General features: G+C 44.7%; 1 protein-coding gene across 2 annotated transcripts in view; it reads left to right on the top strand.

Moving 5' to 3' along the window:
- Positions 1–52: 52 nt before the first annotated feature.
- PTAR1 (protein prenyltransferase alpha subunit repeat containing 1) overlaps positions 53–22,189 on the top strand; it is a 43,404-nt gene continuing 21,267 nt past the window's right edge. The window contains exons 1-3 of one of the 2 annotated variants that reach the window (XM_077935938.1): positions 8,932–9,118; positions 11,122–11,291; positions 12,981–13,018. In XM_077935938.1, coding sequence (XP_077792064.1) covers positions 11,275–11,291; positions 12,981–13,018 — 55 coding nt within the window. In that variant the 5' untranslated portion in view covers positions 8,932–9,118; positions 11,122–11,274. Of the gene's footprint in view, positions 498–8,931; positions 9,119–11,121; positions 11,292–12,980; positions 13,019–22,189 lie in introns of those variants that run through there. The other variant, XM_028749547.2, reaches the window with a different exon arrangement.

Genomic DNA, 22,189 nt, shown 5'->3' with positions numbered 1-22,189 from the left:
GGAGCGGGAGGGGGCCGGGATCCGGCTCCGCTGTCCAGGGAAGCCGGGAGGGGTCCCCCGGCCAACGAAGCCTCTTCGGGGAAGCCCCGCCCGTCTCTGCCGCGGGACCCCTGGCCCGCAACCCGGCCGGGAGACGGGCAGGCAGGCGGGCAGCCGGCTGGGGCGGCGGCCGTGCGAGGCGGCTTCCTCTCGGGAGGGACGGACCCGCTCTCTGCCCCGAGGGAAGCCTTTGGCGGAGCGACCGCGGCGCCGCCGTCCTTAGTGGCGCTCCCTCCTGGCTTCCCCGAGCTCGGCGCTCCGCCCCGCGGCGCCGCTGACCCGGATGCGCTCGGCTTTCCCGGCCCGCCTCTGCCCGCGCCAGAGCCGAGAAGGAGGCCAAGGCGAAGGAGGCGGCGGCGGCGGCGGCCCGCCATGGCCGAGTCCCCGGAGGAGGTGGCGGTGCTGGTGCAGCGCGTGCTGAAGGACCTGCGCAACGCCTTCCAGCGCAACCCGCACATGTGAGTCCGCCCTCCCGGGAGGGGAGCCAAGAGCCAGAGAATCTAGAACATCCTCGCCAATGCAGCCAAGAGAGCCGCCTTCGGAGTCTAAGCATGGCGGGGGGGGGGCAGGTCTCAGTTCTCTGCGTGCGCGCCTGGTTTCAAAGCTTTCCCTTCCAAGCCCCAACTGCCTTTTGTTAGAGACAGCGCGAGAGAAGGCGGCCCTCCGCCATGGAGATTTGCCAGTGCTTCTGCCCGAAGAAGATGGCAGTGTTGGTCTCTAAAGCACATTTCCCTTTTTAATGGTTCGGCGTTAATGTACTTTGGCAGTATCCCTCTCTTCATGGGATTTCAGATAGTTGTTTCGTGTCATGATGGCCTCGGTGGTGGGTGATCTAGCTGAGATTTCTGCATTGGAGAGGGTTGAGCTGGATTACCTTCAGAGTCCCTTCCAACTCCACAATTCTATGAATCATTAGCCAAAATGGGCAAATTGGGAGAGAGGGAAGGGGGGGGGGGAAACCCTCTGGATCATTAGCATGGATGTCTTTTACTAGTTAAAATAACTTGTGTAAGATCCCATTTCAGATCTGTGGTGATGATTCTGCTTTTAGAACTGGGGACCGGGTATTATATGGCATAGAAAGAGCAAACTTGAAGAGGGGTATCAGGAAAGCAAAAGCGGAGTACAGAGGAAAAATTGAGGACCATCTGAGAAATCATGATACTAGACAAATGTGGCAGGGAGTCCAGCATCTGTCTGGTTATAAATCAAGGAATTCATCAGTGGTAGAGGGTACTGCTTCCTTGGTGGGAGAGTTGAATACCTTCTTTGCCCGATTTGAGGTGACACCAACAGTGACTCCAACAGGGATGCCAGAGCTATTGGCGTCACTACTTACAGGAAATGCTGCCAGGGTGGAAGAGGGAGAAGTGAGGCGAATATTAAAGGAGGTAAACACGAGGAAGGCTATTGGCTTGGATGGGGTGGCTGGCAGGGTGCTAAGAGATTGTTCGGACCAACTGGCAGGAATCTTTACGAAGATTTTTAACCAGTCTCTGGCCCAAGCCACTGTTCCACCCTGTCTGAAATCCGCTACCATCATACCCCTGCCAAAAATATCAAAGATAGACAGTCTGAATGATTTTCGCCCTGTGGCGTTGACACCCATTATAATGAAATGTTTCGAAAAACTGGTGAGGAACCGCATCTTATCTTGTCTGCCAGTGGGACTTGACCCTTACCAGTTTGCGTACAAGGCAAAGAGATCCACAGAGGATGCTGTGGCAATGGCTTTACATGCTGTCCTGACTCATTTGGAGAAGCAAGGGAACTATGCGAGATTTTATTTGTAGACTTTAGTTCTGCATTTAAAACTATTCTTCCGCATAGATTGGTGCCCAAATTATTAGACCTGGGACTTCCACCATGTTTGTGCAGGTGGATATTAGACTTTCTATCAAACCGTTCCCAGAGGGTCAGCTTGGTTTCCCACGTCTCTGCGGATCTCATCACGAATACGGGGACGCCGCAGGGGTGCATGTTGAGCCCGCTTTTATACACGCTCTATACAGCTGACTGTGCCCCCAAATACCCCAGTAATAAGACCATTAAGTTCGCAGATGATACAACGGTGGTTGGTTTAATTACGGCTGGAGAGGGGGAGACGGCCTATAGGAAGGAAGTTGAGCAGTTGGGGGAGTGGTGCAGGAAAAACAACTTACTGCTTAACTTAAAGAAAACAAAAGAGATCATTGTGGACTTTAGGAAATGCAAATTGAATATTCAGCCACTTATTATTGAGGGGAAGTGCGTGGAACAGGTCTCAGTGTTTCGATTTCTGGGAATGGAGTTGAGAGACGACCTAACCTGGGGAGAGAACAGCAAAGACCTGGTGAAGAGAGCACAGCAGAGGTTATATTTTCTGAGAATCCTCCGGAAAAACAATCTCTCAAAGGACCTGTTGATGGCATTCTACCATTGCACTGTGGAGAGCGTACTAACTTATGGTCTGTGCGTGTGGCTTGGGAGCTGCACAGCCAGGGAAAAAACAATGCTATCCAGGGTTGTAAAGACTGCAGAGAGAATTATTGGGTGCACTCTTCCCACCTTAGATTAAATCTATGCTGCCAGGTGCCATAAGAAAGCTGCAGAGATAGCACATGACAGTACGCACCCCGGAAATGATCTCTTTCAGCTTCTGCCTTCTGGAAGAAGGTATAGGGTTATAAAGGCCAGGACTAGCCGCCTGAGAAACAGTTTCTACGCTAATGCAATTCTGGTTCTAAACGCAGCATAAGGGGTCTCTGTAGTATAAGGTATTTTAAAATGGGGTTTTAGAGTTTTTAGGGGTTTTTGAATGTTTTTTGTAGGTTTTATGTAGTTTTTATGTAGTTTTATGTAGTTTCGTGGTAGTTTTATGTAGTTTTTATGTAGTTTTATGTAGTTTTTCAATTTCATTGTTCCGCAAGGGACAATGACAATAACGATATCGTATCGTATATCGTATTATGATGATAATTTATTATTTGTACCCCACCCATCTGGTTGGGTTTCCCCAGCCACTCTGGGCGGCTTCCAACAAAAATTAAAAATACATTAAAATGTCACACATTAAAAACTTCCCTGAACAGGGCTGCCTTCAGATGCCTTCTAAATGTCAGGTAGTTGTTGTTCTCTTTGACATCTGGTGGGAGGGTGTTCCACAGGCCGGGTGCCACTACCGAGAAGGCCCTCTGCCTGGTTCCCTGTAGCTTTGCTTCTCTTAGTGAGGGAACCGCCAGAAGGCCCTCAGAACTGGACCTCAGTGTCCGGGCAGAACGATGGGGGTGGAGATGCTCCTTCAGGTATAGATAGATGGGTGTTTAGCTCCTAAGGTCTCAACTTTTAAATTTTGCTCTGGAATTTGATTAATGTATAAGAAAATATATTTATATCCTCAGTTTCAAAGATGACAATTATTGAGGTCAACACGCTGAACAAATTCAAAATGCTGTTAAAAATAATAAAAGCATGCAACACTTTCTCTGCTTTTTAAATTATTTGATAATTACTACAGGGCCCACCACATATTAAAGGAAATATGTGTCCTTTTTCTCCATCTGTGTCTCCATAGGGACCACCATGGCATATGGAGGGGAGTCATATGTCTGGAAGCAGGCAGTAAAAATGCACAATTGGGAGCTTTGATTGGCACATTTTAAGATAAATGTCTTCCTTCTGTGTGTTATAATGATAGCTGCATAGGCAGATGGTAGACAATCAGAAATGCGTTCTTAGTAATGTGTGAAGTAGCACTGAGAATTAGATGGCGGCATTATGCATCTGTTAGATATGCGTAGGTCTGTTCAGCGGTGGAGTAAGCTGATTGGGCGCCTGGGGTGGCGCGCTTACCCTGCGCCCAGGGGCAGGGCCAGTCAGGGCAGGACGCTCCGAGCAGTCTGCCTGCTTGCTCCCCCTCAGCCGCCCTACAGCTGAGGGGCAGGCGGTGGGCAGACCCTTTGGGGCAGCGCGGAACCTGCGGGCACCCAAACCACCGCGTGGCTCGGGCGTGCTGCAGGCCCCGTGGTAAGTGCCACCCAGCATTTTGTCACCCTCCTCAGTGGCCCACCCACACCGCACCCCATTCTCTGCCCCTGGGTCTATTATTTTGAAGAGACGGCTACTTTTTACAGTGTCATCCTTACAGGGTTTATAATACAGGTTGCTATAAAGTGAAAATTTAGAATAAGGACCCATTCTGAGATTCTTAAATCTCCTTGTAGAACTTATTGGAAAGGAGAACACCCTCTTGCGCATCCTGTATCAGCAGGTGACTGGGGGTAGACTTTGTAACTGGGCCAGACTCTAGAACGGGCTTCCTCAACCTCAGCCCTCCGTATGTTTTGAGACTACAATTCCCAGCAGCCCTGACCACTGGTCCTGCTAGCTAGGGATCATGGGAGTTGCAGGCCAAAAACATCTGCAGGGCCAAGGTTGAGGAAGCCTGCTCTAGAATGTAGGAAGCTACCTTATTCATCTATATAGTCAGACCATTATTCATCTTGCTCTGGATTGTCAACACTGTTTGGTGGAGCTTCTCCAAGCTTCCAGGTGGCAAATCTTTGCTAGTTCTACTGGAGATGCTAGAGTTGGATCTGGCACTATCTGCATGCAAAGCAGCTGCTAAGGCTCCATTCTGAGAACAGAAAGCTTACTAATGAGTCAATTAACAATATCCTAAAGTAGTCCCAAAGTCCAGAAAGACATCTACTTCTGCTTCATTGACTATGCAAAAGCCTTTGACTGTGTCGACCACAGCAAACTATGGCAAGTTCTTAAAGAAATGGGAGTGCCTGATCACCTCATCTGTCTCCTGAGAAATCTCTATGTGGGACAAGAAGCTACAGTTAGGACTGGATATGGAACAACTGATTGGTTCAAAATTGGGAAAGGAGTACGACAAGGCTGTATATTGTCTCCCTGCTTATTTAACTTATATGCAGAATTCATCATGCAAAAGGCTGGGCTGGATGAATCCCTAGCCGGAATTAAGATTGCTGGAAGAAATATCAGCAACCTCAGATATTCAGATGACACAACCTTGATGGCAGAAAGTGAGGAGGAATTAAATAACCTTTTAATGAGGGTGAGAGAGGAGAGCGCAAAATATGGTCTGAAGCTCAACATCAAAAAAACGAAGATCATGGCCACTGGGCCCATCACCTCCTGGCAAATAGAAGGGGAAGAAATGGAGACAGTGAGAGATTTTACTTTCTTGGGCTCCATGATCACTGCAGATGGTGACAGCAGTCACGAAATTAAAAGACGCCTGCTCCTTGGGAGAAAGGCGATGGCAAACCTAGACAGCATCTTAAAAAGCAGAGACATCACCTTACCAACAAAGGTCCATATAGTTAAAGCCATGGTTTTCCCAGTGGTGATGTTTGGAAGTGAGAGCTGGACCATAAAGAAGGCTGATCGCCGAAGAATTGATGCTTTTGAATTCTGGTACTGGAGGAGACTCTTGAGAGTCCCATGGACTGCAAGAAGATCAAATGCATCCATTCTTAAGGAAATCAGCCCTGAGTGCTCGCTGGAAGGACAGATTGTGAAGCTGAGGCTCCAATACTTTGGCCACCTCATGAGAAGAGAAGACTCCCTGTAAAAGACCCTGATGCTGGGAAAGATGGAGGGCACAAGGAGAAGGGGATGACAGAGGACGAGATGGTTGGACAGTGTTCTCGAAGCCACAAACATGAGTCTGACCAAACTGTGGGAGGCAGTGGAAGACAGGAGTGCCTGGCGTGCTCTGGTCCATGGGGCCACGAAGAGTCGGACACGACTGAACGACTAAACAACAACAACAGTCCCAAAGTTGATGGCATTAGTACTCAACAGCACTTCTTACTTTTATTCCTTGACTTAAAATCTTGAATTGGGATCAGTGGTGAACAGGCAGCCAGTAGAGTTCATTTTTGTGTCACGTTGTACCTGGCATTGAGAAACTTCCATGGTCCAGATTGCTGACTGGATCTGGCAGATGGGACAGATAACTTTGATAGCATATCATCTGTGTTGGTCACCTTTGGATTTCAGGTCTCATTCAGTGGTTTTAATATTTGTAAATGGCCAGGGACCTATATAGTTCAAGAATTGCCACTATTGAGGCCCTTATCTAGAGTTGCCTTTTCTTTCCTTTTTAGTTTTGAGCTATTTTTAAGGTGGGCTTAAGGGGGAAGGCTTTTTTGCTGGGATGGTGCCAACCCCTGGAATACTGTCAGAAGTTTGGCTTTTGGGGCAGATAGTGATTCTTTTAAGATCCTGAATCTAATCTTTAATTCCTGCTGCCTTTATACTCGTTCTAATCTTTTAATTGCTTCTGCATATTCTTTCCTTTTGGTAATGGTTTTAATGGTTTTAAATTTTGTACTTATCTTTTGTCTTCTTAAGTCTTTTCTAAAAAAGTTGGAATAGACGTGATGAATAAAATGGGGTAGAAATGTTGACTAAAAGTAGAGCTGGAGTCTTGGGCAGGGGCAGATTTTTAAAATTACAACACCTGTACCCTGGGGTTTGTGGGAACAAGAACCTCCGCAAAATTCCCCAGCAGAGAAGTCTTCAAGTGGTTCTTTAAAGAGGACAGGTGTGATCATGAGATGCTTGCTTTGTCTTTTACTTGGAGGCCAAAACTTCAATACCCACCAACCCTTTGTTGGTGATTGAAAAGCCCTTTGTTCTTTAAGTGTAGAAGTAGGAATGAATTTTAGAACAAAATGTTTTTGTGTGTTGAGATCAAACATAACCATTCTTTCCACATCAAGGAGAGACACCAAGGAGAGCTGGGAAACTTCTGCACTTCAGGGGATGAAAAGTGTCTTCATATATTGAATGGTTGCAAATACAAGTTTATTACTGCATGTGAACCACGGCAAAAAACTGCAGCCAATCTCTGTTTCCTGGATCATTTCTGTCTGTTGTAAACCAAGACGGTGGCCTTAAGAAAGCAGTTGTTTTTTCAGGTTGTGTGGTGTTATCTCTCATACTGAAATTTTGCTTGCTCTCAAGTAGATTGCTTTAATCTCTTTAGAAGAAGAGAACTTTCTATTTTTATGTCTGTAGTGGTTATAAATTAAACATAAAGAGTCATATTTTTGACATGTTTTGCTCATTTGTGTTTTTCTGACTAAAGTAGGACAAGCCACTTTGACTGACATCATGTTCTATATTTAAATATTCACTAAATTTGCCAAATTCAATGTGTGGTGTTCTTGGATCCTACACTGCCACAGAAATTTGAAGCCTATTCATTAAGTAAGCCATGTAATGAAAATGGGACTACTCTTGTGCTTTTTATTTTGGTGTAAGGAGATGCTCAAACTAGCAGTCTTACTAATTTGGATGAGAAAATAATGCTTACACTGTGCGTGAAGCATTAGAAAATGGTATAATAATAATAATAATAATAATAATAATTATTATTATTATTATTATTATTATTATTATTATTATTATTATTATACCCCGCCCATCTGGCTCAGTTGCCCCAGCCACCTTCCCTTAGCTTAATATATGTCCTGTCTAGGTTGCTCAGAGATACCTCAAATTGCTTTGCAGTCCAATATCCATTCATTGCATTAACAGATACAGTACAAGTAAACGCCATTGGGAATGGAACATCTTGTTGCCTTCAAATATTAAGCCAGAACAGAAAAAATATAATTGCCATTTCAATTCTTATTTGATGTTCACAGGAGACTCTCAGTTGGGGCAAATCAGGTGGGGTGGAAAATATTCCTAGTGCTTTATTCTTCCAGGGGGAAAATCCATTTCATTTTTAACATTTTTAAAACTTTTTGTTTTGTTAGCTTTGTTTATTAAATGCAAATAAAATAAACATGCTAAATTAGATCCCTCTCTAGGGCAGGGCGCTCCAACTTTTCATGCCAAGTGGGCCGCCAGAGTACTTCAACGGACTCCACAGGCCATGCATTGCCTTGTCACATGGGGAGGGGGGAAGCGAGGCTGAAATCTGACACGCAAGGCGCCCGGCTTTGGGAAGGAGGAAGGAGGTCTCTAGGACTCTGCCAATGCCTCATGCCTCCTTCCCAAAGCCCACCGTACACCTACCTGGTTTTCCAGTGGGGGGGAGGTGTCAAATGTTTCTGAGGCCTTGGGGGCTGCATGTTGGACCACCCTGCTCTAGGACATAGGAAATAAATATGTATTTTTATTATTTATACCCCACCCACTCAATTTAAGTGGAAAAAATCCTGATGCAAATTATCCAAATTTGCATCAGAAACATTTCAAGAAGAAATAATAATAATAATAATAATAATAATAATAATAATAATAATAATAATAATAACAACAATAAGCCTCCCTCACTGGTTGGGGCCACGGAGCACTAGCCAGTATTTTCACTCTGAACAGGAAGATATTCTGTTCATGTAATGGGAGTTGCCCCACAGCCCCTTGTTTCATCCTGAACAGTGGTGCTTATTCCCAGGCAAATGTGCCTAGGATTGCAACCTGAAGCAGGCAAGTGGCAGATCTGAGCGGGTCTAGGGCAGGCATAGGCAAACTCCAGCCCTCCAGATGTTTGGGACTACAATTCCCATCATCCCTGACCACTGGTTCTGTTAGCTAGGGATGACGGGAATTGGAGTCCCAAGCACTTGGAGGGCCAGAGTTTGCCTATGCCTGGTCTAGGGTGTCACAATCCCCTGAAGACAAGCAGCTTGCCTCCAGTTGGGCATACCTGTTTGCTTTGTAGTGGGACTGCCTGGATGCCCAGCTCACACAAAACAAGAAGAAGAAGAAGAGTTTGGATTTGATATCCCGCCTTTCACTCCCCTTCAGGAGTCTCAAAGCGGCTCACATTCTCCTTTCCCTTCCTCCCCCACAAGAAACACTCTGTGCGGTGAGTGGGGCTGAGAGACTTCAGAGAAGTGTGACTGGCCCAAGGTCACCCAGCAGCTGCATGTGGAGGAGCGGAGACGCGAACCCAGTTCCCCGGATTACGTGACTACCGCTCTTAACCACTACACCACACTGGCACACCACACCACAAGGCACTGTCTTCGGTTTTAACTTGCAATCTGCTATTTGAAGAGACTGGTTTCTGACCATGACAAGCCTCTATTCCCTGCTTCTTAAAGTGGGTAACAGTTTACTTTGTGTCTTGTACTCTGGCTCAGTGGCAATAAGTATTATCATTTCAGTTTTATTTCTATGAGAAGTGAATTTTGGAAAGAAAAGAGAGGCCCCAAATTGTTTCAGGTTACCAGTGCAAAAGGAGCTACATTCCTTGGTGCAAATTAATTTTTGCACCTCTGCAAGGTGGTGCAGATGGGCTGAACTCCTCAAATGACTCCTTCAAGTTGCCTACAAAGCTTCCTCTGTGACCTTGATCAAGTGCTAAATGCCTTAGGCCCCAAATATCTGAGAGGCTGCCTTCTGCCCTGCAGACCCTCTCCTGCTCATTTCAGCAGAGGGGCCTCTCTTGGTAGTTCCGGCAGCCTCAGAGGTGCAGTGGGTGGCAGCTTGGGAGAGAGCATTTTCTGGGACAGCCCCTGGGTTGTACAGTTTCTGTCATTTGCTGAAGAGTGGCATCTTTACACCCGAGAGAGAGATCTTTTCAGAACCCGCCTCATTATTGTGGATGTAATTTGTTTTAAACTGTTGTTGTAAGCCACCCAAGGACCGTATGGTAATAAATAAAGTAATAATATAATAGGAAGAAGGTGACACTGTCTCAGCCTAACCCTTAGCATAGGGATTTTCTCAGGATAAAGTGGGTCAGAAACTCTGTTTATCGGCTTGTCCTTGGAGGAAGCATGGGATAAAAATAAATATAATTAATAATAATTAGAATGTTCTGTAGCTGATAATTTTTTATTCAGCAGCTCAAAATTGTGTGCTCAAGTCTTAGCATGCTGAAAATTGCTTTGTCTTTATTCTTTTTAAACAAATGAACTAAATGGCCTGTTTCCATACTCCCTGCAGTGGAACAAAATAATGCACACAAGAATTTATTTGCATATAAACTAGTAAATTTGTATGACAAACAAATGAAACAAATTGCAAGCAATATTCTGTATATGCCTGTAACACTGAATGAAAAAGGATCCTCCTTAATGTTGGTAACAACATTAAGCATATTTGCCGTTTAAGTCAGTGAGACTTCCAATATCAGAATTGTGGCTGGCTGGCTGATTTCAGTGGTAACAGTCTTGCAAAGGACTGACACTTCTGCACTTAAAGACATACTTTGCATAGAAACTTAAATGAATATGATAGACCTGAATGACAGTCAGAAGGGCATCTCCAGATGATCAAAGTGACCAGGCTGGTGTATGAGGGACAAGGCCATGGGCACATTAGGGTTTTATATACTCCACCAGTCATACCTTGCACTGAGCCTGGTCCTAGCAGTCACCGCAGGGTTTTCTGGAGTGGCTGCAGCCAAAAGCCGGGCTGCTGCATTCTGCACTAGCTGCGGTTTTGGAACCAACCTCCAGGGTAGCCCTGCAGAGAGATCATCACAACAGTCCAGTCTGGAGGTTACTATGGGCCTGCGCCACTGTGGCTATGCTACCCCTGTCCAGGGATGGCCATAATGTGTGTTCCAGCCAAAGCTGGAAGAAGGCATTCTTGGCCAGGGGGGTCTCCAGTGACCAGGATCTGAGAGGAGCCCAAGTTGCGTACCTGCTGCTTCCAGGAGAGGGCAACTCTGTCAAGAGCAGGCAACTTGCCAACCTCCTGAATTTGGGAACACATCACCAAAAAGTTAGCATTGACTTAAAGATCAATGCTTTATTTACATCCAATTATATCCATTCTTCCTTGGCAGCAGGTTCCATTGAATTCAGAGGGGGCTATGCCTAAACATACTTTCCTAGGAGTAGGCCCCATTGAATTCTGTGGGATGTACTTCTGAGTCAACATATGAAGGAATGAGATACTAATTGCATAATAGGAGTTTTTCAAGGCTGAGTCTTTCAATTCTGGGAATCTAAGAACTAGACAGGCAGGAAGAAAAGAAGAGCCTGGCAAATCAGGAAGTGTAGGATGAACAACGGGCATATTTTAACAAGCATCAAAAGAAATGAAGAAAATAGTTATCTAGTTATCTTTTTACATGTCTTTTTTGTTTTTAAGAGATGAAATTGGATTAATTCCCTGTCCTGAAGCCAGATATAACCGGAGCCCTATAGTTCTGGTGGAAAATAAACTTGGGGTGGAAAGCTGGTGTGTCAAGTTTCTTTTGCCCTACGTCCATAACAAACTTCTTCACTACAGACAAAGAAAGCAATGGCTCAACAAAGAAGGTGAGTAATTCCATAAAATGTGTATTATCATTGTCCCATCATTATTAACTTTCTATACAATTGTAAAGGGAGCCAGAACAAGTAGAGGAACTATTGAAGTTGCATCTTGAGTGTTGATTTTGTGCAAGCATTTAAAATAAGGTGGGGCTCCTGGAGTGATGTTCCCACAACATGGTAGGACACAGAGGAGCAAAGTGACTGAGCTCCTCCCCTTGTAAGCCATAGCTGGACTTACTGTGTCATTGTGGATCATTCTTCACCATGTAGAGTAGAAAGGTAGCCTATTGTCTGCTATACGCAAAGCAAAGAAACTTACCAGTGCAATGCAATGAAATCCTAACTGTGCCTATTCAGCTGTAAGTCCTGTTGAATTTAGTGGGACTTACTTCCAGGTAAGTGGAGTTAGGACAGAAGCTTTAATAATAAAGTTTTAAAAATATGTATGGACTTTCTGGAACAGAAATATTTAGAGGGCTTGACACCTAAGAACTGGAAATATCTTTTGTTTCCATGAATTGCTGGCTATCATAAAGGTCAACAAGTCAATTCAGCTTCATTAAAATGTGAACTTTTGCAGTTGCCATTAGTGACAGATTGAGCAAAATCAATCTCAGTAGCCTGAAGTCAGATACAGACTTGAATTCCAACTAGTCCTCTGCAACAGCTCCTTTTGGTCATGGTGGGAACTGGAATTCAGGCATGTGGCAGCATTTTTTGCCTACTTTCCCTTTTTGCTGCTGCATCCTGTTCTGCCTCTCATTCTGCTCTGGAGTCTGGAGGTTGCCCAATCCTCAAGCAAAGGGGAGATGAGTGACAGTCACCTCCTCATTTCCATTCACAGGATCTAAGTGCTTTGGTCCTTATCACCATCTGTAAACCCCTCTTGACAATGTGGCAGTTAGGCTACCATGTCTATCAACTGACTAAATGGATGCTTCTGTAAACTGCTTTGAGGTTTGAGCAGTATATAACTTGTATGAAATAATAAATAAAGACACATTTGCAGAGGAAAACTGCATTCTCTGTTAGTACCATACTGTCAACACATGAGTGTCAGAAAAAGCAGGAATCATGTAGTGCAGACCACAATCAACCTCCTCCTTCTCCTCATTTTTAATTTGTATACCGCCTTTCTGTCTTAGAATACGGTTTACAACAGCGGTTTACAAGCTGAAGAAACAAAAAATGTACATCTTATAACAATCTAATGCAATACAAAAATGTGATAGTAAAACATAACTTTAAAATAAACAACCTCCATCAAAAAAGTCACATTCAACAATCATTAGAATAGTATAAAATAATAATATCAACATATAAAAATCAAACAGAAATCCACTCAACAGCTACAATAATATCTAAACTATAATCAATAAAACAACGGCAAGCCACAGTACATAAAACAATACAATACACATTGAGAAGCAGAGGGTAGAGCAAGGCAGGTGGAAGGAGGCCTGTTCAATAAACACCTCAAACTCACTTCCACAGAGCTCTGATGCGGGGTTGGCGAAAGGGGAGTGTGTCTGCTGCTGTTGGAAGGAGAAAAAAAATGCCTGTATTGGGGGACGAAGGGGTGTGCTTCTGTCCTTTGCAACCCCCTTATGCTGCTGACACGGCTGCTGCTATGAGAAGAAGAAAAATGCTGAATTTTAAAATACAAACATTTTCCTGTCCTTTCTAGAGCAGCAGCTGTGACAGCAGAATTGGAAGGGAGAATGGACAAGGTGAGTCTTTGTCCCCTTTGTTCCCCTTCCTCCCCTCCGCCCCCCACCCTGCACCAAAGGTGTAATGGGGCTTGGCCTGTCTTGCCTGGTCCTCTGTGGGTCACTAGCTGTGCCTGTACTGCTCACTTGCTCTGCTGGGGTTTTATCCATTTCTCCAGTCACACAATCAATCAATCAATCAATCAATCAGTAGCTGAACTGGGATCCGCAGTCACAAAAACAAATAAACTGAAAAAGCCTCAATAATTAAGAGACAGCCAACCCAAAGATACAAAAATGAATGGGAAATTTATAAAGAATATTTAATTACCGTGTTTTTCGCCCCATAGGACGCACCACCCCATAAGACGCACCTAGGTTTTTTTTGGGGGGGGAATAAAGAAAAAAAATATTCCCCCCCCCCCAGGCGCGGGGCTGGCGCAGGGGAAGCCCGAGCTTCCCCCGACCCCAGCCCCCAGAACAGGCTGCTGCCTGCAAGGGGTCAGTGCGCACCGATGCCTCTCGCTCTCCAGGCTTCAGCGAAAGCCTGCATTCGCCCCATAGGACACACACATTTCCCCTTCATTTTTGGAGGGGGAAAAGTGTGTCCTATAGGGCGAAAAATACAGTAAACATTGTCCACAAGTGAAAATCTGGACGTGTTTTGACTAAACTTCGCAAACTGCAAGTTAGATTAAGAATAATGAGACAAAATAGAAGAAAGAAATTGAGATAAGGAATACTGAAGCAGTGATAATAAAAAGGGGGGAAAGGATGAACCCTCACTTCAGTGAAGAGGTTGGATTCTTATGGAGGAATTAAGAATTTGTGAATTAAGAAAAAGACTTAACCAACAACATTCCTCTCTTAGGAATTTAAGGATTTGTATATTTTGGTTTATTTGGAAATTTGTTACTTCTTTTGTGTTTTATTTGGAATGCATAATTTTTGTTGTGTTGGAAATTCAATAAAAAGCATAAAAAAACAAAAGGGAGGAGCAAAAAACAAAATAGCAAAAACAAAAGCGCCAAACTTAATCCGCTCTGGAAGTCTGTTTAACTTCCGAAATGTTCGAAAACCAAGGCGCAGCTTCTGATTAGTGCAGGCACCCTGGAAGCAATAGTCGACAACTGCATCAGACATTCGGCTTCCAAAAAATGTTCGAAAACAGGAACACTTGCTTCAGGGTTTTTGGCATTTGGGAACCAAAGCATTTGAGTACCAAGGTACCACTGGTATATTATAACATACTACCTTTTGTTTTGATTGCAATCATCTTCATGCTTTCCCATTGCCTGTGGATTTATCTAACTGAAACAACACTTCATAGAAATTGGTCCCGTTGATTCACCAAACTAAGATTTACAAGGAGATGGATTACCAGAACAGGCATTTCTAAATGTGCACCTTCCCAATCATTTTAGAGCTCTAACAACACTAGGAAAATGGGAAATGTCACTTCGGATCAGACATTTGTTATTGGAGAAACAGCATGTTGAAGCTGTGGGATGTCTTTGGGAAAAGAGTAAGGATGCATTTTACTGGTCTTTAAAAAATTGACATTATTTCCTGATTTTTTTAAACATTCTGCTGTGTGTTTGTTAAACTAACTAGTCAGATTAATCTCTCATAGGGTTTCATTTTTGCTTTTTGAGTTACAGTCGTACCTTGGATCTCAAATGCCTTGGCTCCCGAACAAATCGGCTCTCAAACGATCAAAACCTGGAAGTGAGTGTTCCAGTTTTCAAATGATTTTCGGAAGCCGAACATCCAGCACGAGTGTCTTGCAGCCAATCGGAAGCTGCGCCTTGGTTTTCAAACAGTTCCGAGAGTCTAATGGACTCCCAGAACGCATTCTGTTCAAGAACCAAGGTACAAGTGTATTTATATCCTGCTTTTAGCAGACTCCTATCCAAAGGACTGGTCAATCCACAGCTGGTTAGCTTAAGCGATGTCATAGCATCAGATGTGCCTAAAACCACCATAAGGTTTCATTTTTAAAAAGGCCCATTACTGAATAACCTAAAATTTTACATTATTGTGTACATCTGTCAGGGATGATTTGTGGATGCTAGCCGAGATAACAGCCTGGGATTCCAGCCAGCTTTTACAAGATTTATTAAGTCCAAAAACTATGTACAGTACAGAGCTCTTAAAAGCATGTCTTCCTCAGTCGCTATCAGTTGCCAGAAGTGGCTCCTGCCTCTTCCCTTTCCAGCATAGAAACTTCCTGAGCCCCCCCCCCCTTTTCCCCCTCTCCCTACGTAAAGACCGAAGCGTCGGAGGCTGTTCCTTTCTCTCCGTTTCCGTGTTTCCTGACAGCCCCTCCTCCTCCTCTTCTCTCTCTGACGAAGTGCAGCTGCTCATTAAAGGAGGCAGCTCCCTGTACATTCCGATCTCTCCCCCTTCTCAGCCAACAGATCCCTGACACATCTGCTAGCAGAAATTATGCTGCAGATATGGATAAAATATGCATATTTTGTTTGAATTCCCACCCATCCTATACTGGAGTTACAACATTCTACAACATTAAACTGGGTTACAACATTCTAAAGCCAAATATATTAAAATCTCTTGAAAAATATAAGATTGCAGAATACATTTTCTTCAAAAGAGACAAAAAACTTTTGATTCCTGAGTATGCTAAAGCTCAGCAAATACCAGCTCAGCAAGATTAAAATATTGTTTCTTGCCATCTGTTACGCTACTGTCTAGATTTAAACTTATGTGCTATAACCAGTTTGTTAAAGGGTTTAAGATGACAAAAATATGTTAGCACACTATACAAAATTATAGCCTTATGTACAACAAGGTTCATAATTGTCTTAGATCTAGGCAACATTTCATACACTCTAATTGGATAATTCCTGTTGCTTTTCTACATTCTGGCTTTTTATTATTGAAAGTGTTAACTGCATTAACTTCCCTTGGAGACCTCTTTCTAATTTGTTGCTGTACTGTGGTCTCATCGATTGACCTGGTTTTGAGTTAAATAAACCAACCGCTATATAGGAGAAGTAATAGATAGTTCTGGCACAGTCCTCTGCTGGGTATCTGGTAATTAATTATACTTCTGGCAGAATCCCACAACAAGCAAGGACATTCTAATCCACAACAGATAATAGATAGGTGCTGAATTTATTCCCACCTAGGAGAGGGAGACTCACTGGGAGGGTCAGAAAAATACGTTTGGGATTAATCCTCTCATTAATCTTTCTTAGTACAATAGTTGCTTGTAGCTCAACATTTGAATTGAAAACAAGTTTGAGGCAATCTAAATGTACCGTTTTTGATTCATCCTTTGTATTCCCAATTTTATATCTCCAGTCAGTAATGACTTAGGTTTGTGTAACACCAAACTCGGGTATTGTACACTAGGGGAGTTCCCCTCTCCCTTCTGGTAGCTCACCGATAAGAATTAACGAGCATCTGGTAGATTTATAGCCTTTTTATTACAGTATCATGTTGCGAACACATATTAGCATCTCTCTGCAAGGATAGACGTTGCTCTCTCTGACTCCTCCCCCCTCACTGCAAGAAGTGCGACAACGGATGTCTCTCCTCCCCTGCGTCTCTGTTGTTCTCTGACATACCTCTGAGTTCGGGGGGGGGAGGGAGGGGGTGCCCCCCACTCTCTAGTGATGTATCAGCCAGCTGCTCCCTCCCTTCTGGTTGCTTAGCAACTACCTCAAAGCTGGGTAGCTCTGGGTCTGCCTGTTTCCCTGCTTCTGGAAATGCTGAAAGCAAAGGGGGCGAATAGTCCCCCTTCTCTTCTGTTAGATGCTGATCTCCCTGCCTTTCCCAATCCTCGTCTTCAGAGTATTCTCTGACAGGTATTATGCATGTAAGTGTACTAAAATTTATTTCCCTTTTAATCTAAAGAGACTGGTGATAATATGATGCATATTTCAGACCACATGCAAAAGTAGCAAAGGCAGTCCTCAGGGAATGTCCAGGCGACCTTGGAACGGACAGCTCACAGAAGAACCCCGACCAGACCTAAGAGGAGGCGTGTGGTGGTGATAGGGGATTCCCTACTGAGGGGAACAGAAGCAGTGATCTGTGGGCCTGACAAGATGTCTCGGGAAGTGTGCTGTCTCCCCGGGGCTAAGATCCAAGATGTAACTGAACGACTGCAAGGAATCATAAAACCCACTGACAAATACCCCTTCCTCTTGGTTCATGTGGGAACCAATGACACTGCAAGCAATAGCCTCCAGAAGATCAAAAGAGATTACGAGGCTCTGGGCAGGAAATTGAAGCAATTAAATGCACAAATTGTCATCTCATCTGTCCTCCCAGTTGAACGACGTGGCCCAGGGAGAGAGGGAAAAATAGTGGAAGTGAACAACTGGCTTCGCAAATGGTGTAAACAGGAACGGTTTGGATTCTTAGATCACGGACTGCAGTTTCTTGAAGATGGACTTCTGGCAAGCGATGGGCTGCACCTCACAACGGTTGGGAGGAATGTTTTTGCAAAAAATCTCAGAAACCTCATCAGGAGGGCTTTAAACTGACTAATGTGGGGGAGGGAGACAGTGCTCCTGAAGGTAGGAGTCTATCAATTGATGAAGATGATCATCCAAATGTCATAGACCGAATGGAGCAAAGAGCATGCAGACCTAGTGGTGGGAGGAAAAAATCCTTAAATAAGAGACACGGGGGAATGATTAATGGACTTCAATGTCTGTACACTAACGCGCAAAGCATGGGAAATAAACAAGATGAGCTTGAGCTCCTGGTACAGCAAACTAAATATGACATAATAGGAATCACTGAAACCTGGTGGGATAAATCCCACGATTGGAATGTAATAATGGAGGGATACAATCTATTTCAAAGAAACAGACCAGACAAGAAAGGAGGAGGAGTGGCGTTATATGTCAGGGATGTGTATACCTGTGAAGAGATCCAAGATTTAGAACCTCAAAGCCAAAGTGAGAGCATTTGGGTGAAAATTAAGGGAGAGAAGAATAACAGTGACCTCATTGTGGGAGTTTACTATAGATCCCCAAGCCAAACGGAGGACATAGATGATGCCTTCCTGGAACAGATGGCCAAGCATGCAAAAGGAAGGGAGATAGTAGTAATGGGGGACTTCAATTACCCTGATATTTGTTGGATGTCAAACTCAGCCAAGAGCATAAGGTCAAACAGATTCCTCACTGCCCTTGCAGACAACTTCATTGTCCAGAAAGTGGGAGAAGCAACAAGAGGAACAGCCATTTTAGATCTGGTCCTAACCAATGTTGATGACCTGGTTAGTGGGGTAGAAGTGGAAGGATCATTAGGCGCGAGTGATCATGCTCTTCTGAAGTTTACTATACAGCGGAAAGGAGCAGCCAAGCATACTAGGACTCAATTTCTCGACTTTAAGAAAGCCGACTTCATAAAGCTTAGGGAAGTGCTGGGTGAGATCCCATGGACAGTAATACTAAAAGGAAAGGGAGTTCAAGATGGCTGGGAGTTTGTTAAGAGGGAGATAGTAAAAGCACAACTTCAGGCAATACCAATGAGACGGAAACATGGAAGGTGCCTAAAGAAGCCAGGGTGGCTATCTAAAGAACTTTTAACTGAGTTAAGATTAAAAAAGGATGTGTACAAAAAATGGAAAAGGGGGGAAACCACCAAAGAGGAATTCAAACAAATAGCCAGCACGTGTAGACACAAAGTCAGAAAAGCTAAAGCACAAAATGAACTCAGGCTTGCTAGAGAGGTTAAAAGCAACAAAAAAGGCTTTTATGGGTATGTTCGTAGCAAAAGGAAGAACAAAGAAACCGTGGGGTCCCTCAGAGGAGAAGATGGTGAAATGCAAACAGGGGACACAGAAAGGGCTGAACTCCTCAATGCTTTCTTTGCCTCAGTCTTCTCCGATAAAGAAAACAATGCCCGACCTGAAGAATTTGGAGCAAATGATTCAGCAGAGGAAACACAACCCAGAATAACTAAGGAGATAGTACAAGAATACTTGGCTAGTCTAGATGTATTCAAGTCTCCAGGGCCAGATGAACTGCATCCAAGAGTATTAAAAGAACTGGCAGATGTGATTTCAGAACCACTGGCAGTCATCTTTGAGAATTCCTGGAGAACAGGCGAAGTCCCCGCAGACTGGAGGAGGGCAAATGTTGTCCCTATTTTCAAAAAGGGGAAAAGAGAGGACCCAAATAATTACCGCCCAGTCAGTCTGACATCAATACCAGGGAAGATTCTGGAGCAGATCATTAAGCAAACAGTCTGTGAGCACCTAGAAAGGAATGCTGTGATCACCAATAGTCAGCATGGATTTCTGAAAAATAAGTCATGTCAGACTAACCTGATCTCGTTTTTTGACAGAATTACAAGCCTGGTAGATGAAGGGAACGCAGTGGATGTAGTCTACCTTGATTTCAGCAAGGCATTTGACAAGGTGCCCCATGATATTCTTGTAAAGAAGCTGGTAAAATGCGGTCTTGACTATGCTACCACTCAGTGGATTTGTAACTGGCTGACTGACCGAACCCAAAGGGTGTTCATCAATGGTTCCTCTTCATCCTGGAGAAGAGTGACTAGTGGGGTGCCACAGGGTTCTGTCTTGGGCCCGGTCTTATTCAACATCTTTATCAACGACTTGGATGATGGACTCAAGGGCATCCTGATCAAATTTGCAGATGACACCAAACTGGGAGGGGTGGCTAACACCCCAGAGGACAGGATCACACTTCAAAACGACCTTGACAGATTAGAGAACTGGGCCAAAACAAACAAGATGAATTTTAACAGGGAGAAATGTAAAGTATTGCACTTGGGCAAAAAAAATGAGAGGCACAAATACAAGATGGGGGACACCTGGCTTGAGAGCAGTACATGTGAAAAGGATCTAGGAGTCTTGGTTGACCACAAACTTGACATGAGCCAACAATGTGACGCGGCAGCTAAAAAAGCCAATGCAATTCTGGGCTGCATCAATAGGAGTATAGCATGTAGATCAAGGGAAGTAATAGTGCCACTGTATTCTGCTCTGGTCAGACCTCACCTGGAGTACTGTGTCCAGTTCTGGGCACCACAGTTCAAGAAGGACACTGACAAACTCGAACGTGTCCAGAGGAGGGCAACCAAAATGGTCAAAGGCCTGGAAACGATGCCTTATGAGGAACGGCTAAGGGAGCTGGGCATGTTTAGCCTGGAGAAGAGGAGGTTACGGGGTGATATGATAGCCATGTACAAATATATAAAAGGATGTCACATAGAGGAGGGAGAAAGGCTGTTTTCTGCTGCTCCAGAGAAGCGGACTCGGAGCAATGGATCCAAACTACAAGAAAGAAGATTCCACCTAAACATTAGGAAGAACTTCCTGACAGTAAGAGCTGTTCGACAGTGGAATTTGCTGCCAAGGAGTGTGGTGGAGTCTCCTTCTTTGGAGGTCTTTAAGCAGAGGCTTGACAACCATATGTCAGGAGTGCTCTGATGGTGTTTCCTGCTTGGCAGGGGGTTGGACTCGATGGCCCTTGTGGTCTCTTCCAACTCTATGATTCTATGATTCTATGATTCTATGATTCTAGATGAAACTGGATTACAGGTGCTCCTCATAAGGGATAAAGGTAAAGGTAAAGGTAGCCCTGCCCTTACGGGCCAGTCGTGTCCGACTCTAGGGTTGTGCGCCCATCTCGCTTAAGAGGCCAGCGCTGTCCGGAGACACTTCCGGGTCACGTGGCCAGCGTGACGAAGCTGCTCTTGCGAGCCTGCACCAGTGCAGCAGACGGAAACGCCGTTTACCTTCCCGCTATAAAGCGGTATCTATTTATCTACTTGCACTTAAGGGTGCTTTCGAACTGCTAGGTGGGCAGGAGCTAGGACCGAAAGACGGGAGCTCACCCCGCCGCGGGGATTCGAACCGCCGACCATACGATTGTCAAGTCCTAGGCGCTGAGGTTTTACCCACAGCGCCACCTGCGTCCCCTCATAAGGGAAGCGGTGGCCAATTGTGTGAAAATGTTATATAGTTAGGAAATTATTCCTTTCCCACTGGGTTGGTAGGAAAAAAAGATTGTTCACAGTTGTTTAGGATGGGTAGTGCCTGAGCCTGAGCCCTTAGGCTTGACTGTTACATATTTAGGGTAGTTATATTGAAGCTGGCAAAACCCTCAAAATCTTGCTTAGCCACCCAGTGAAGAAAAGTACATCAGCTCTTGCATTTTTGTTCTGCTTAAACTACCATTTCCCATAATCCCTGAATCTGTAAACCTATCTGAGTTCTTTAACAACTCTCACATCGTCACCCAGCAATTACAACAACATTACATTTGGGTAGGTAGTTGTGCTGGTCTGACGCAGTCAAAATAAAAATAAAAAATTGTCCAGTAGCACCTTATAGACCAACTATGTTTGTTCTGGTATAAGCTTTCGTGTGCATGCACACTTCTTCAGATACCTGTTACATTGAGCTGCATGAAATGGAAGTCCATCAGTATCTGAAGAAGTGTGCATGCACACGAAAGCTTATACCAGAACAAACATAGTTGGTCTATAAGGTGCTACTTAAGGGACACGGGTGGTGCTGTGGGTTAAACCACAGAGCCTAGGACTTGCTGATCAGAAGGTTGGCGGTTCAAATCCCCGCGACGGGGTGAGCTCCCGTTGCTTGGTCCCTGCTCCTGCCAACCTAGCAGTTTGAATGCATGTCAAAGTGCAAGTAGATAAATAGGTACCGCTTCGGCGGGAAGGTAAACGGCGTTTCTGTGCGCTGCTCTGGTTCGCCAGAAGCGGCTTAGTCATGCTGGCCACATGACCCGGAAGCTGTACGCCGGCTCCCTCAGCCAATAAAGCGAGATGAGTGCCGCAACCCCAGAGTCGGTCACGACTGGACCTAATGGTCAGGGGTCCCTTTACCTTTACTAAGGTGCTACTGGACAATTTTTTTATCATTACATTTATTTATCAATTTGCACTTTGAAGATGAGAGGAGGTGACTACAATTTTTAAGTGTAAAGTTACCCCTGCCCGTACGGGCCAGTCTTGCCAGACTCTAGGGTTGTGCGCTCATCTCACTCTAGAGGCCGGGAGCCAGCGCTGTCCGCAGACACTTCCGGGTCACGTGGCTAGCGTGACAAAGCTGCAACTGGCGAGCCAGCACAGCACACGGAACGCCGTTTACCTTCCCGCCAGTAAGCGGTCCCTATTTATCTACTTGCACCCGAAGGTGCTTTCGAACTGCTA

The sequence above is a fragment of the Podarcis muralis genome, chromosome 11, assembly GCF_964188315.1.
Source record: "Podarcis muralis chromosome 11, rPodMur119.hap1.1, whole genome shotgun sequence".
Lineage (NCBI taxonomy): Eukaryota > Metazoa > Chordata > Lepidosauria > Squamata > Lacertidae > Podarcis > Podarcis muralis.
This window is presented reverse-complemented; position numbering and strand designations above follow the sequence as displayed.